We start from the raw sequence: 17,489 nt of genomic DNA, 5'->3' as shown, positions 1-17,489 counted from the left end.
CGTATATATATAGAAATTCGGACCGACAATTTGGAACCCGAATTTTTTTTTTACCAACAATTCGTCAGTTTCGCCAAAATTGGTTCTCTTATTGTATTTTTTCATTACATTGTACTATTCTACACAAAAGTTTGATAGATTATATATGGTTAGGTACAGTTGGCAGCCACTTTCCAAGCAATTCGCTTGAGACCATTCTGAACTGAATCCATGGTGATACCCAAGCATACATTATATTATTTGGTTGACAATGTAAATTGTCATTAAATCGTGGAAGCCTGACAGCTGAGAAAACAATTAAGATCAAAGAGTTAAAACACACTAGTTTAAACTTAAACTGGACCAATATTTAATAAGAAAAATAGACTCTTCGACCCAGGAATTAAGAAAATTGTCATATCTTTTTTCATACTAAAACTTGACAGAGATGCGCCTCTTTTAGTTTCCATACTAACAGTGACTGACTACTGCCCAAAATTTGAGAAATAACATAGAGTATTTCATAGTTATAAAAAATCATTGGACTTTTGAAGGTCTCTACAATAATTACTGTAACAATTCAATTGATAATAATGTTGTTTATTTTACCAATAAATTTTTTTTCCAATAAATTTTTCCAAAGAAATGTTTCAACATGATTAACCCTTAAATAAACAAATGGTGATTTATATACTTTAATTCTATATAAATGTTTAAAACAGTTTTCTCATTCTCTACAAATAATGACGTCAACTTTTTTCGATTGAATATATAAATTAAACAAAACTAAAACTCTTATCGATAACAATGAAAAACTCACTAATGAATGATTTCTTTTTGACATAAACTCCCAAACTATGAGTAGATACATACATACCCACTTATGCAATAATTGACTAAAAATTTATTCTTGGAAAAAACAAATGGTGTTATTACCTAATTTCCAAAAGAAAAAAAAAACACTTAATACATTTTGTTTTTGTTTGGCTGGAGTATCTTCAAATATTTCTTGAAACAATCATACAATTTGTTTATTAAATGATTCATGCATACCACTTGATAACTGAGTGGCTGGCTGGCTGACTACTTGGTTGTTAAAACAGTAAATATAAGTGTAAAAGAAAGCTGGGGCTGGCTGATTTTATATAAAAAAAAAAATATTTTCATGTTCGTATTATTGTTTGTATAAATTTATGCAAAAAAAAAGAAAAAGAAATAAAAAAATATATACAATACATATAAATCTTAAACATGCATATGTTAAAATACTATATTTGGCCATGAATGATTGACCACTAACAACAGCTTCCAGCAGCTGTGTAGATAAATTCCATACATTCATTATTTATGTACATTTAATGGTTGGAGCACAGTACGTACCCTTACCTTACACTCAATGTTTGGCTTTGGTTTTTTTTTATGGCCAAATGAAGTAATGATTGAAATGATTCATTTAATATTGTATAAATTTCACTTTTATTTTATAAAAAATAATAATATTGAAATTAAAAATATAGTATTTGTTTACTTTTTATACCAATCATACCATACACAAAGTAGGTTAAAATTCTTCTTTGTAGAGATGATGATGAGGCTGCGGTTTTATGAACCTTACCACATTACAAATTAAAAATAAACAGCCATTAGTTAATTATTGATTTAAAAAAAAACAAATCTTTGAAAGAATTGAATCCAAAATTGCTTAATTTACTAAGGAAATTCACAAATGTTGCAATAATGTTTAGAATTTAATAATGGGATATGAATTTCAAAAAAATTTCATTATTTTCATTTCAATTAATGAATTCTTTTAAATCTCTACAATTGCAATAAAAAGTGAAGGAGTGTGTGGAGTGTTTTAATCTCTCGCTAACTGTATAACACAATTATATATATAGAAATATTTTTCTTATTTAGAGGAGAGGTTTTATTTTCTATTTTTGTAGCTTATTTTGTTGTTGTTTTTGTTTTGTTTCCACAATAAATAAAGTTATCAGTTGTAGATCAGTGCAAGTTTTTGTTGTTGTTGCTATTTTTATTAATTAAAAATGACAAGGTGTTAAAAAGTATATTAATATTAATTATAAATAAATTAGATCTATGTACACTCTCTAATGGATTTGTTGTTTTATTAATATATATTGGGTTTGCTCAAAATGCTGTCGCAACCAACAATTCCTTAATAGTTTTCAAAAATATTTTTTTAGCAGAAAAATATTTTTCATCTTTGAATGAAATTGTAAACAAACCATGCACTGACGTTTTATTAAGCTATCATTACACTATGTCAGTTATAGTGCCCGAATGTATGTAATTTGACATATTAACCTTAATTTTTTCAACTCGCATGAGAATTGAGATAGTGTAAATATTTGACACATTTCCTCAGTTCTGTAAATCGAATCCGTTTTTAAAACGAATTCTTATATTTGGGTGTGTTGTAATTCGAAATCAGGCTCACGTTTGCAAGTCGACAAGATCGATCTTTTGGTCGATTTACCGCTCTCCTGCAGTAAATCACTCATACAGCGTAAATTGTTTGAGTCTGCTCAGCTCAGATGGTCTAGTTTGACAAATAGATCAATATCGAGTCTTACTTGGCCTGTTTATGATCATCATAGGTCAATGTCCCATAAGGGGCTCGGCTAGGTATTTTGATAGCCGTGCTTACAGGGCACTTCCTAATTGGTGAGCATGCTAGGACACTATCACTCCTTATAATGACTTCTGTAGAAGTTGTCATGATGAAGACGGAGGAGCAAACGTTTGAACATTTCCTCTGTCTGACACGGTCTACGACAATGGGTATGGATGCTAGGAAGGTGGATTCGTGCGTCAGGTTGGTTCGGCATCGAGCCCCTTTCCGACATGTGAAGGACCTCTTGAGGACCTGAACGAGATCAAGATCTTAAAATACCCGGAAATCCTACATTTGAATTTTACTTCTCATGATCATTGAGAAAACTGATCGTGGTTTCGAGCTTTAATTATTCAGTTAATATTTGGCTTAATTCACTAAATTCTTAATTCAGAACAAACAAATTCTTTAGCTTCATTCAAAGGATTTATTTGAAAAAGAATTCATTCATTGTTGAATTAATTCATAATGGAAATTATTCACAATAACATTCATTCAACCTTTGAATAATTTTGTAATAGATTTGAATTGAAGACTAATTTAATTTAATCATTAATACACCGAGACAGGTACTTATTTATATCTAAATTAAAGTAATAAAAACAAACTTTATATATAATTTTAATTAAAGAAAACTTTCAAGAACAATTTTTACTGGGTAAATTTAAGAATAAACTCAACTCTCCGATTCACTTAGAATGCTAAGAAATAAATTCAATATTCAATTTTATACCAAAAGGATTTTTTTTTATAAATTTTATTATTATTTTAAGGTTATGCCATTTTTTTAAAAATCAACGAAAAATTTTTATTATTAAGCACAAGTTTTCAATAAAAATATATAATTACTACTAATTTCTTAAAAAAAAAAATACTATTATGTGTATACATGTAAATCATATAGCATATCAACAGCTAAGATGCTGGCTGCTCCCAAAAAAAAAAACATAAAACAAAATTCAACTAATGCTATTAACCAAATGGCTACTGCTGCAAATCTCAAAAAAAAAACAAACAAAACCATGCTGTGTTACTTAATAATGTTTGTTGTTAAATGCTTCTACATTGTCTATCATTGATTGTTGCCAAGAAAAATTAAAAAAAAAAGAATGCCAGCGTTTAATTTTTGTTAATGTTGTTGATGTTACGTTACACGCCCGCCAAACCACCCACCTGGAAAGAATTTTCTTGTTTACTTATTATTGTTTTTCTGTTTCATTTTCCCTCTTTCCTCCCCCCAACCCCTCACCAACCAACCTCTGCAATTGTTGTACGCGTTATTTAAACCTCTGAAAATGATTGTGTGAAATTTGTTATTTAATTTACACATATGAATATTAAAAGGTTGCCCGTAAATTGGCCATGGTTGAAGCTGATTTGGAACGTGCTGAAGAACGTGCCGAACAAGGAGAAAAGTAGGTTTTTTTTTTACAAATATTACAAGTGTGTTGTTTATTTTCAATGTTGACGTTTAAGCCTGGACTAAAATCAATAAGTTTAATTGTGTTTTTATTATTTATGAAAAAAAAATAATAAAAAAACTAAAAACCTAACCTCAAAAATGCAAAAAAAGAAAACAAAATTTAGCTAGCTAGTTTCTTTATTTAATTAAATAAATTATTAACAACTTGTTTTTGTATAAAAAATGTGAATAATTAGCTATAGTTTGTAGTTAAAGCATGTTTATTTGTTTAATATAAAACGCATATAAAATTACAATTTGTAAAAAACAACATTTTTCACAATTTCCTGTAAAATTTTTAAACAAAATTCATTCACATTTTTTTTGCCATAAATCAAGTTGTAAATTTTGTATTTTATAATTTTCTAATGTTTTCTTTTAATTTTCTATAACTAATATATTGTTTTTTTATTATTTTTGAATGCTTTCTATAAACATTTGCGAAATTTATTTCAAAATGTTTTATGTGCGCTGCTAACCTTTAAAATCCTGCTCCTGTGTGTGCTAACTTTAATATAATTTCAAATACAATTTCTTAACAAATACATATTCATTGCAAATTGTTATTATTAACTTTTGTAATGTTTTGCTATTTGTTAATGGGATTTGCTCGTGTATTTGATGTGTGATGCCTCTTCCTGTTACTATTTTTGTGCAAAACATTAACTAACCTTAAAAAAACACCCAAAATACACAAAAAAAAGGTGGCCAGAAAACTAGTCCTCATGGAACAAGATTTAGAACGTTCTGAGGAAAAAGTTGAACTTGCTGAAAGGTTTGTTATTTGTTAAACTAACTATAAAATGCTTTTGTTTTTCGTTTATGTTTTCCATATAAAAGAAAGTAAAATAGTTTTGTTTATTATTAAGAAAAAGAAAAAAAGAAATCTTTAAAATGTTTGAAGATAAGATGTTAAAATCTAAATGTAACATTAAGCTCCATTTTTAGTTATTAACTTAAAGTTATAATGTTTGTATGAAAACTGTCAGTATAACTTTAGGTTACAAATTAACCATATATTGTGAAAATGGGGCTTCATGGTTTAATATTTTGATTTCAATTTTCTTTTAAAATTTTCAATAACAAATGTTTTTAATTTTAACACCTTTTTCTTTAAACTTTCGATTTCCCAGAGAAATTTAAAAGTAATTGGTTTTAATGACTTGCTAATTTTGCCACAGATTTCCTTTTTTTTTAACTTTCAAAATATCAAAAACTATTTTACTTTATTTTTAACATCAATTTTAATATTTAAAGCATAATATTAATTAAAATATTTAAAATTTTCTTAGCAAAATTGTTGAACTTGAAGAAGAACTCCGCGTCGTTGGTAACAACTTGAAATCCCTTGAAGTTTCTGAAGAAAAGGTCAGTATAGAAATTATAAATATAACTTGTATATAAACATTCTTCTGTATAAGTAATATAAAATAATTATTTAGTGAAATCTTTGGAAAAGAAATGTTTGCAAATGTTTTAAATTTTTTTGTTTAAGGAAAATTTGACAAAATTTGTTTGTTTAAATGAAGGGTTGAGTTTAAAGTGGAATTTCAAAAATTTTCTTTGATTGCATAAATTTTATATTTTCAGTACTTTTTTCCTTCAATAAAAAATGTATTTATGTATCAATAATAATAACACCTGTGGCACAGAAGTGAACAAGCAACTAAGAGTACAATTTTTGTCAGATTGCAGATCTTTCATGATTTCAGTTTTTTTTTTCAAGCTTCTAAATGACAAGTTTCCGCTTTTATTTGACATTCAAAAAGGTACTTTTATGGTACTTTAGATTAAAACAAAATTCTTGTTTGGTACTTTAGATTTCAAATTTCATTTTAAGTAAAAAAAAGTACTTTTTTGTACTATAAACTTCAAAAAAGTACTTTAGATACTATTAAGTCCAAAGAAGTATTTTTTGTACTATAATGTTCAAAAAGTACTTTTTTGTATTATAAAGTTCAAAAAGACTTGACCTCATATTTAAACAACAAACTTTATTCGAATTTTGCCTTGAGAATAAATCTTTTCAAAACATTTATTTTTTTTTCCTAAGGGTCTTACTTAAAATTCTTTATATTCATTATATTATTTTAATAACTCTTATATTTTTTATTTATTTCCCTCCTCTTTATATATATATATAAAAAAACACCATCTACTCCTTACCTCTTACATTTATATATATAAAAACAAACAAAAAACTCCATTAAATTCCATAAAACATTGTATATTAAACCAAAATATACCCAACCATACCCACCCCCAAACCATCTATACACCTGCTGTAAAACCACAACAACAACAACAATAAATAGGCTAACCAACGTGAAGAAGAATACAAGAACCAAATCAAGACCTTGAACACCCGTCTCAAGGAGGTATATATTGAAAACCAGAATGCTAAAAAATCACTTTTCTTATTAAGAAATAAGAAAAGCTGATTGCAAACAAAAAGTAACGAAACTTCCCAAAAAAAAAAATGAAACACTTTTTCTTTACACTCTACACGTATTGAAAAGAATGTATTAATGAATGAATTTTTTAATGTATTAATTATACAAATCCAAAGAACCAATTTATTTTTCTATAACAAAATAATATTGGTTCTCCCAAAGTCTAGGGGTTTGGTTTAAATGTTCTAACCAAAAAAAAAAGAAAAAAAAAATACATAAATGTTTTTATTGTTGTTGGCTGAACGAGATATAAAAAAATATGAAAATTCTTTTTATGTTTTTTGTTAAAACGTCAAAAAAGAAAGAAACGCACAAAACCGTTAAACATTACTTTTATTATTTTGAAAATGCTCATTTTTATTTCACTATTTCTTTTAATCATCTTTTATCTTCCGCCCTTTAATTATTTTTTGTTTAACCCCTATTTTATGTCTATATAATATTTATATAAATTTTATACTATATTTATAAAATATCTACCGATGTTTTTTTATATACATACTTACTTTTTAAAAAAAAAAATTAATATAAATTTTGCATTTCTTTATTTTCATATAATGTTTGCTGCTTTGAAAAAAAAAATAACTGAATTTGTTGTTAATTATAAATAAATTTACAAACAAATTTTAAACGCATTTTTGTCCACAAAAAAAATATTGCTAACATCCTAATTGTGCATGCTTTTTTGAAAATTAACCTATTTTTTGTATGCAAATATTTGTTAAATGCAAAAAAAAATCGCTCTGGTGCCACCAATATTTGTTAAATATGTTGTTGTTATACAAAACCTAAAACCACCAACCAATCAACCAAACCACTGCCACCCACTGTAACCACCACCAACAAACATTTGTTATTTAAATGTTTATTTATGTTATATAACAAAATAAAAGGCCACACAAAAAGAGGAAACTTTTGAAACACAAATAAGAGTTTTGGATCATCAATTAAAAGAGGTATCAATACACAAGATTTCTAATAATTATATAGTTTATTATGATTATGATTTTTGGTGTGTGGAATCTTAGTATATAAGTTATAATATTTATTTTTAATTTGGTGATGGTAGTAATTTTAGTATTAGATTTTAATTTGTTTTAGATTAGTCAATATTTTGATTTATAAAAAAATGCTCTAGAAGAAGAAATAGCACTTACGTACAAAATTCGGTTTCCTTTCTTATTGAATTATGTTTAACTTAATCGATAGACCCAGGGGGCACAGTCTTATTTGACTTTGTAAGATAGACTATACGGTTTCAAACAAGTTATAATCTTGTTCCAGTACTTGCCAGATTTACAGGTTTTATGATGTTACTGATAAATTTCGACTAAATCCTGTAAATCTGACTACCAGCGGGTTTTGCAAGATTTCATTCCTGTACTTGAAATACTCAAGAAGAAATAGCAAGTCTATAAAATTAGGTTTCATTGCTCATTAAAGTACGTAGTAGCTCCCTTTGCATAATCTGTTTAATTTAAACGGTAGACCCCATGGGGCATTTTCACTTCTTAAGTATTGTTTTGTCTATTTTCATTTTCGTGACGAATTACAAGGTTATCCTCATCTTATTTTAATTTTTTTTAAAGAAATATTTTCAATACTGAAATATTCATTAGAATTTCTCTATTCTGCAAATATTTTCTAAAAATTCAGTAGTTTTGAAGAAGATTGACTCTTTATAATTCCCCTGCAGAAGAATATAGTTTTAGGCAGAGACAGATCGAATCATTTGGTTCAAATTCAGTAGGTTGAATCAACTTTTCTTTAAATTTCTTTTAACTTCAATTAGTAATAATATCATTAAATTAAATCGACACTTTTCCTATTACTTTTTTGTAACATAGATAATTTCCTATAGATTTCCCTCAAACCCGCCTAATATATTGTAATAATATAATCAATATTCTAAAACAGTATTATTTCGATCCTATTCTTCCTTATTAAATCAAAACAAAAAAAAGAAAATATTAAATTGCACAAATTGTTATTCTCAATTTTAATTAAAAAAATGTACATATTGTATTAAATTAAAAAAACACAAACAAATTCTTTATGTATAAATAAAATTATTTGATATTTTCTTTTTTTTTTATTGTATTTTTTAACAATACAAAATTAACCATAACACGGACCCCTAAAAAGTCATGACAAAGAAACATGAGTATTTAAATAATTTGTTTAGAAAAATAACAGAATTTTCCACAGGATTTTGAAAGAAAAATAAACAAAAAAAAAAAAAACAATTAACAACGTTGTCTGTTACACTTGTATTACAAAAGTTTTAAAGTAATGTACACTTTTTGTTTTGGCTAAATATAAAATTGAAAACAACTTTTTGTGCATTGATTGCAAGAACACATTTTGTTTAATAAAATAATAAATAAAATAAACTTTTTTTGTAGAAGGAATGTTTATAAAAGGAATGAATGCATATCTAAAGTTTTTAAAAAATATATATATAATTTTTGGAAATTAATAATTTTTTTTATAATTTTGGTCTTGTGAATTGAAATGAAATGTGATAAATGAACTGTAATCGGTAGTTGTTTTGTAAAGAAAATTTCAATTTTATAAACAACAACAGCAAAAAATACTCATGTTTTCTTTTAACATTACTTTAGGCCCGTGAAGCCCAAAGTCTTATCGAACAGGAAATCAAAAAAGAAAAAGAAACTTTGGCAATTGTAAGTTTTTTTGGGGTAATAAAATACAAATTGTAAAGTTTTGTTATAATACAATAGAAAACCAAGCAAATAAACAAGTAATTGCTGCTTACGATTGATTGATGGTAGTTTATCTTGGTATTAATATTTGTAAACATAAACTAAATCTATATATATTTTTTTTATTATATTATAGGATTTTAAAACTTCCCTTAAACAAACCGTAAAGTTCATATACATGTTGTCTAATTGTGTTAAAACTTTTTAAAAGAGTATTATTAAACCGTGTAGAAAAAGTATGACAAAGTAAAGCTAATAAATATTAGTATGTATAGCTAAAATTATGTAGAAATTTAAATTAATTTTAAATTTATTTAATTTCTTTAATGTTTTATTACAGCTTAAATTTAGTATTTTGATTTTGTTAAAAGCATGTTTTATTTATTTATGTATTGCTTTAATTTGTATTAAATTAGACAGTAGCTACCCCTAGCAGGTTCCTTAAATGAAATATTTGTTGAAAACTGTGAACTTTTGTTACAAATTATTCGAAATATGTTCTATTCGAATCAATTTACGCAATTAACAAATTTCAAAATGTTGAAATGATTTTATTTTCAAATCAATTAACACAACAGCTCCCAGGGGGCTTAGTTTTTACGCCTCCGTGAGGGCTATTGAGTATGTTACAACTAAAAAATTTAAATTTTCTTGAATCATGAAATCGAACGAAACCTTTTTCAAAAATGTCTAAACAAATGATTGATAAAACATACAGAAACTGATCCTTAATAAGAATCTCATAAGAGGATTCGGATGTTCGAAGAATTTCGTTCCAGGGGATTCTAAATATCGAAAGAAACATAATTCCAAAATGTCTATACAAATGTTTGATAAACATACAGAAACTGATCCTTAATAAGAAACACATATTCTTCCAATATCTCTTTTGAGATAAAGGTTCAATTTTAAATTGAACTATTTTTTTTCCAAAAATATACAGAAACTGATACTTAATAAGAAAAGTTTAAACAATTTTAAAGCATGACAAAATTATTAAATTTTCAATTAACAAAAAACTATTAAGTTTTTACTAATCCTTATAAAACCTATAATTTGCCTTAATATTATTTTATAATGCTTCAGCTTGTTTTATTAACTTTTAAGTGGAATTTTGATAAAAAAGTCAACAAGTGAAGTTAAAAATGTGTATGTTTAACAATGGTTTTGGTAGTAAATTTATTATAAATAAAATATTTTGGGAAGCTTATGTTATTTTTTAATTAAACAAAACTTTAAACAGAAAGAAAATAACGACAATAAGTTAAAAATAGTTTTATATAGAAACAAAATGATAAAAAAATAAGTAAAAGTAAAATAAATTAACAAGTTTCATGAACAAATTTGTTATTGTCATTGTAATGGAAAAAGAAAAAGTAAAAAAATCTGGTATTTATGAATTTGTAAAAGTATTTGATATTGTCTTTGTTTTCTTTAAAAGTTTTGTATTGCCATTTATCAGTTTGTATCAAAATACTTATACAAATTTCTTTTTATATTTACCCTTTACCTAAAAGGCTGAAGCTCGTGCTGAATTCGCCGAACGTTCCGTTCAAAAATTGCAAAAGGAAGTCGACAGGCTCGAAGGTAAGTTTTAAATAAATTTATTATTATTATTTTTTTAATAAATTAAATTAAATGAATATGTAGGAATTTTTAGATCAATTTATTAAATTCAATTTAATTTTAAATGATTTTTTAGTAAAAAAAAAGTTTTATTTCAGTAGGAAAAATTGAAATGTATCCTTTTGTTTAGTGTATTAGCCAAAAATTTAGTATATTTATATAATTTTTTATTTTTTTTTTATTTTTTATTAATCAATTTTTTATTTTATTTATTTTTTTATATATAAAACGCTTTAATTTAAAATATTTGCCTGCCTGCCCAAAAAAAAACTTGTTTAAATGTTTACTAAAAAACCTGCTCAAAACCAAACTCAATATCCTGCGTTAAATATGTGTACGTGCGTACCTGTGCTGCTGTGTTACCTAAAAATAAACATTGTTTTTAAACTAATAATATTTGTTAACAAAAATAAAATTAGATGACTTGATGAACGAACGCTCCAAAAATAAACTATTACAAGAGGAAATGGAAGCCACTCTGCATGATATTCAAAATATGTGAAAACACTTAAATTAATAACATTATATAATTATTGCAACAACAACAACAAAAGAAAAACAAAACTACCATACTAGCCTAAAGGATTCATTTAAATTTTATTTCATAATTTTCAGCAACAAGACAACAAATTTAAATGAATCCTTTGTTTTTTTTGTAATGAGAAAGGAAAAAAAAAGAAAATGCAGCGTAAACTTGAATTCTCATTTCTTTTAAAGAGATTTACTATATAATTTATTGTTTGCCTAAAAAGATTTTAACTTCTAATGATGTTAAACACACGCCGTATTTTCGCTAATAACTTTAACAAAATTCCAATTTAATTTAATCTTAATTTCCTCCTCTATTTTTTGTGTGTTTCGCAAGAAACTATTTAATAAGCATTCCATTTAAACCTAAAAACTTTTGTAGTATTTTTGCCAGTAAATTTTAATTTCTTTCGTTTTTATTTTTTCTTTCTGCTACAAAAACGTCTTTTTCTTTTTTTTTATTTAAAAAAAAAGTTTATAATTTTCTTTTTTTTTTTGGTTAAGATTTGTATGTATTTTTTCTGTATTAATATTTTTTCTTTTTTTAAATGTTGTAAAAAATACAATTCCATTTTTTTTTAATTTCATTGTGTAATATTTTTTAAGTTATTTAATTTTTTTAAATCAAAATTTTTTTTTCTTTAAATATACCAACTTCCATTATTAACTATGACAACAAAGCAATCAAAAACAAACAAGAAAAAACTAGCATTCCTTTTTAAGCAAATTAATTTCTTAAAACAAAACAAAAAAATTTTGATTTTTTATAATATACAAATAATAAATTATACTTTATTAATGTATTTCTTTTAAAATATATTTCTAAAGTTTATTAAAATAGTAATTATTTTGCATAAATGAAAAAAAAAACACCAACAACAACATAAACATAAACAATTAAAAAAAGACAATATAGTATATTTTCATTATTTACAACTACTTTTTTTTAATTATTATTTATATATAACTATTATTTACAAAATAAACTACAAACAAACATAAAAAAACAAAAAAAGAAACAAATTTCGCTGCAATTTGCACAAAAAATAAAAGTATTTTCAAAAAAATAAATAAAAAACTAATCTTAATTATTTTGATGCACAGATAACAATTGTAATGTCCACCATTTTGTTTCTGTATAAACAAAAAAATAAAAAATGGCAACAATTGTAATAATCTCCATTTTGTTTCTTGATTAAAAAGATAAAAACAGAAACAAAACATACATTTTATGTCATACCCTCCATTTTGTTAATCTATAAAAAAAGAAGTTACCACACACAAAAAAATTGGGACTGCTTTTTTTTTTTCTTAACAAATTCGTGTTGTTTTTTTAACTATGTATTTGAAATTGTCTTGACTGTTTCTTGTTTTCCCTTGTATAATATCATCCTACTCCTTTATTTTCCTAAAATAATTCATTTATTGGCCATCTTTTTCTTACAATTTCAACGCTTTATAGTTAAAAAACACAACAAATCCTTCAATTTACTTCCCTTATTTAATTTTTAATTTTCTTTATTTTTATTCTTATTTTTGAATTTGTTAAATTATGCTACGCTCCTGCCTAATAACAAAATAAATGCTAACCAAAATAAACCAATAATAATAATAATATTCAAACAAATAATAATAAAAAATGCGACCCAACCCAACCAACCTTGATTTCAAATTTGTGTCACACCTCAACCAACCAACCACACCTTTTTATTGTAAAAACGCCTTCGCCACATAAAACCCAAATGCTGGGCAGATGAAATTATAACGGAGAAAGAACATTATGCCATAATTGGCGATAGTTTGGATGTTACATTTGTAGAATTAATGGGAATGCCACCCTTCTATACTGATCGTAATCCTAAGCCACCAACACCTAAAGAGCCAACACCAACAGCTGAACAAGTGGCTGCCGCAGAAGCTGCGGCCGCTGAGGCTGTGGCAGCTGCTGAAGCTAAAGATGCTGCGGATGCAGCCGCAGCGGCCGGTGAGGCAGCTGCCGCTGCTGCTGCCGCTGCTGCTGCCGAAGCTGCGGCAGAGGCTGCTGCAGCAGCTCCTCCACCACCACCAAAGGAACCAACTCCCCCACCACCACCTCCACCACCATTTGAATATGCCATTGATTTGCCACCAGAAGGTGCTGAAGTGCCATATGTTAAGAATTATGAACCTGGTCAAGAGCCACCGCCACCAGCTGAAGGTGCACCACCAGCAGAAGGAGCTCCTGCTGAGGGTGCTCCAGCGCCACCAGCTGCCGAAGGTGCACCGGCCCCAGCACCAGCTGAGGGTGCTGCTCCTGCACCACCAGCTGAAGGTGCACCGGCCCCAGCACCAGCTGAGGGTGCAGCTCCTGCGCCACCAGCAGAAGGTGCACCGGCCGCAGCACCAGCTGAGGGGGCGCCCGCTCCTCCTGCAGAAGGTGCCCCGGCCGCAGCACCAGCTGAGGTTGCGCCTGCTACAGCCCCTGCAGAAGGAGCACCAGCCCCCGCACCAGCTGAAGCTGCAGCCGCTCCCCCAGCTGAGGCAGCTCCTGCTGCCGAAGCTGCTGCACCCGCTCCTCTTGCCGAAGCTCCACCAGCTTAAAAGCTGCCACACTTTTTATTACTTAATACAAACACACTCTCCAAAAGCTGTACAATAAAGCTGTGATTTTTGATCTAAATTATGACTTTAAAATGTGTGAAAATCGGATTTTTTCATCCTATTTTCAAATGACTAATTTTCAAAATTCCCTCTAACACTTGAAAATGATGGCTTGTCATTTTGTATGTTTTCGTATCACATCATTTTTCTTCTATTTTCATTTGTATCTCCTGTCTTTTCAAATTTTCTCTATTTCCTACTTGAATTACCGTTGAATTCAATTCTTAGCTTTAACTAGACTCCTAAGACTTTTCTCTATCTCTTTATCCCCCTTACTCTTTTATACAATTTCTTTTTATCGCATTCTTTTATTTCATTCTCTTTCTTTTTTTTAAACAATCATATTTTATTTTGCTTCTGTGCTTCATACTCTATCTATAAATCTATAAACCATATTAAAACAATTCCTTAAACAAATTAAAAATAAATACAAATAAAATTCCGATAATAAAAAGACGATATCATTGTTGAAAAGGAACGTTATTGTTTAATTGGAGACAGTTTGGATTTGGCATTCATGGATTTGATACCAGGTTTAGAACCCTTCTATACACCACGTAATCCTAAGCCTCCGACACCAAAAGTGCCTACACCTACACCTGAAGAAATTGCAGCTAAGGAAGCCGCAGTGGCTGCTGCTGAAGCTGCGGCAGTGGCTGCTGCCGAAGCAGCTGATGCTGCTGAAGCCGCTGCTGCTGCTGCTGCGGCTGCTGCTGCTGCAGGCACTGGTTCTCCTAAGGCTGCTGAGGGAGCGGCTGAAGCCGCACCAGCTGCTGCGCCCGAACCACCCAAGGAACCAACACCGCCACCACCACCTCCACCACCATTTGAATATGTCATTGATTTGCCACCAGAAGGTGCTGAAGTACCATTTGTTAAGAATTATGAACCTCCACCACCAGGTTCTGAACCAGCTCCACCAGCTGAGGGAGCCGCCCCTCCTGCTGAGGGTGCTGCTCCACCTGCTGAGGGTGCTGCTCCACCTGCTGAAGGTGCACCCGCACCAGCAGCACCGCCAGCCGAGGGTGCTGCCCCACCAGCTGAGGGTGCTCCCGCACCAGCAGCTCCTCCAGCTGAAGGTGCTGCAGCACCTGCGGCTGATGCTGCAGCTCCACCTCCAGCAGCTCCTGCAGCTGAAGGTGCTGCTCCACCAGCCACTGATGCTCCAGCTGCTCCTCCAGCAGAAGGTGCTGCCCCAGCTCCAACGGAAGCTGCACCACCGGCTCCAGCAGAAACCGCTCCGGCACCGGCTGAAGCTGCTCCAGCACCCGCTGAAGCTGCTCCAGCACCCGCTGAAGCTGCTCCCGCACCAGCAGAAGCAGCCCCGGCTGAAGCGCCCGCATCTTGAACATGTTTAACGACCCCTATGTACATATAAAAAACTACCATCGGAATATAATTCAACAATCACAACCGCTAACACTACGCTGCCAAACAAAAACAAATATGCAAAATGTTACGTTGTCATAAGCATGATTTTATAAAATATAATTTTTCTAACTAAGCATTCTTTTGAACTATTTTTATTTCATTAACACATCTTTAAATAACTAAAACATTTAGCTCCAGATTTAAAAACTGCTGCCGCTTTAAATCAACATGCTTTATTTTTTATTTTGTTCTACAAGAGGTAAATTTTTATTTTATTCTACATATTAATGTTAAAGGAAACAAATTGTAAATGTTCAAAAAGTTGTGTATAGAAGAAATTATCAGTTATTGATGTGTTTAAAATCATGTGTTAGGAACAATTTATGTATTTTTTATGTTTATATTTTTGTACATGTATATTTTTTTAATTTTCTTTTCATTTATTTTATTTTCCCTTAATTTACATAGACGACCTTGTCATGGAAAAGGAAAGATACAAGGATATCGGAGACGATCTCGATACCGCCTTCGTCGAACTTATCCTCAAGGAATAACTTCACCAAACCGTGCCTTAAACTCTCTAAGTCCCTGGCAAATGCCATACTCTACTGTTCTTGTTGTTCCATTGGCAGTACAGTAGCAGCATTGAAACTTTGGTTTTAGAGTAGTAACAAAAAAAAAATAAAGAAATTTATTTAAAAAAAAAAACAGAAACACCCCCCCTTTATTTATATATCTTTAGTTGCTATAATATTTTTGGATTTTTGTTGTTTAACTCGTATTTATTTATCTATTTAGCTACAATGTATTTTGTGTAATTAAAGATGAAAAAATGAAATAAAACAGTTGTCAGCATAATATTTATTAAAATTATATTTGTGTTTGTTTTACAATTATTATTTTTTAAATTTTAGTTTAATATTTTTTTTTTAGTTTTTATTTCAATAAACTAGCATTTGAATGAAAAGTAGTAAATTGTGTTTTTCTTTTTATTTGAATGAACAACAAATTATAAATCTAGAATTATCAAACATTTTCTTACAGACGAAGTAAGCAAAAGCAAAGAGAAGTACAAAAATATTGCCCAAGAATTGGAATATGCTGAAATGAATAACTACTAATTTCTTAACACTTAAGGGAAGGCTAACCAGACAACCTGATTTAACACCTAATCCCTGATTTAGTTATATATAAAACACACAACAGATACAAATTTTATTTACTAATAAAACAAACAAAAAACAATGATACTTTACAAAGAAAATTTAATACATATTTAAAGAAAAAAGAAAAAAAAATAAAGCAAACCATTCCATATTAATTAGAATATTTAAAGAAAATCGTATTTAAAATATATGTATATGTAAAAATAAAACATAAACTGCCTATTAAATTCCATATTTTAACAATATAAATCAAATAAAATACGCTCTCCTCATTCACCTACAACTACACTACATACTATAAAATCGTTGCAATTTTATGATTTTGAAAAGATTACAATACTAAATATATTTTGCCCTATTTATCACATTCATAGACCCCACCAATTCATTCTCTTAAGAACATGTTAATTTTGTTTCTAAATTTATTTGGCATTTTAAAAAGTTAAACTCAATTATCTCAGTTAGTTTAGAATTAAAATAAATGTGTAAATGTATAATTGTATTACGCATTTTTGCCTTTTTTATGAAAAATTAAAAATATTTATAGTATTAGCTTTAAATTAATAACAAATATTTAATAGCATTGAACTATTTTTATGACATTATTACTTTTAGTTTTTTTCACAAGTAATAAATAAAATCAATTATTTTACAAAATATGTACTACTTGTCTTTGTAAGAGTTTTATTTATTTAAAGAAACTTAAAAGTATGTTTTGTAGGTCGAATGTTAAATAGAAAATTTATTTAACAAGCATTTAAGGTGCTTTATAAAACAAAAATTCCATACAAAATTGTTTGCAATAAATAATACCAAACTCAAATAAAAAAGAGCAATTATTAACACTAAAAATATATATATAAACTTTCATAAAAGTGCAAGGATCGATTTGTTGCTTAC

General features: G+C 28.4%; 3 protein-coding genes across 22 annotated transcripts in view; 2 read left to right on the top strand and 1 right to left on the bottom strand.

Moving 5' to 3' along the window:
- Window positions 1-16,744, top strand: part of LOC135958948 (tropomyosin-1, isoforms 9A/A/B) — a 43,850-nt gene extending 27,106 nt beyond the window's left edge. For 3 of the 20 annotated variants that reach the window (XM_065510507.1, XM_065509934.1, XM_065510985.1), the window contains 5 exons: window positions 3,962-4,032; window positions 5,372-5,447; window positions 6,395-6,457; window positions 10,776-10,845; window positions 15,892-16,293. In XM_065510507.1, the coding sequence (XP_065366579.1) occupies window positions 3,962-4,032; window positions 5,372-5,447; window positions 6,395-6,457; window positions 10,776-10,845; window positions 15,892-15,977 (366 nt within the window). In that variant the 3' untranslated portion in view covers window positions 15,978-16,293. Of the gene's footprint in view, window positions 1-3,961; window positions 4,033-4,783; window positions 4,855-5,371; window positions 5,448-6,394; window positions 6,458-7,425; window positions 7,489-10,775; window positions 10,846-11,303; window positions 12,491-15,891; window positions 16,294-16,467 lie in introns of those variants that run through there. The other 17 variants (XM_065510594.1, XM_065510017.1, XM_065511067.1 and 14 more) reach the window with 12 other exon arrangements.
- LOC135960158 (zinc finger protein ZFP2) overlaps window positions 1-17,489 on the bottom strand; it is a 63,373-nt gene that overhangs the window by 9,154 nt on the left and 36,730 nt on the right. The gene's annotated exons all lie outside the window — the stretch shown is intronic.
- On the top strand, window positions 14,470-15,559 carry LOC135960256 (tropomyosin-1, isoforms 33/34-like). The gene has a single exon (XM_065511539.1). The coding sequence runs from the start codon at window positions 14,570-14,572 to the stop codon at window positions 15,398-15,400; it is 831 nt and encodes a 276-aa protein (XP_065367611.1). The 5' UTR covers window positions 14,470-14,569; the 3' UTR covers window positions 15,401-15,559.

This window comes from Calliphora vicina, chromosome 1 (assembly GCF_958450345.1).
Source record: "Calliphora vicina chromosome 1, idCalVici1.1, whole genome shotgun sequence".
NCBI lineage: Eukaryota > Metazoa > Arthropoda > Insecta > Diptera > Calliphoridae > Calliphora > Calliphora vicina.
Note: the sequence above shows the minus strand (reverse complement) of the source record. Positions and strands in the feature narration are given on the sequence as shown.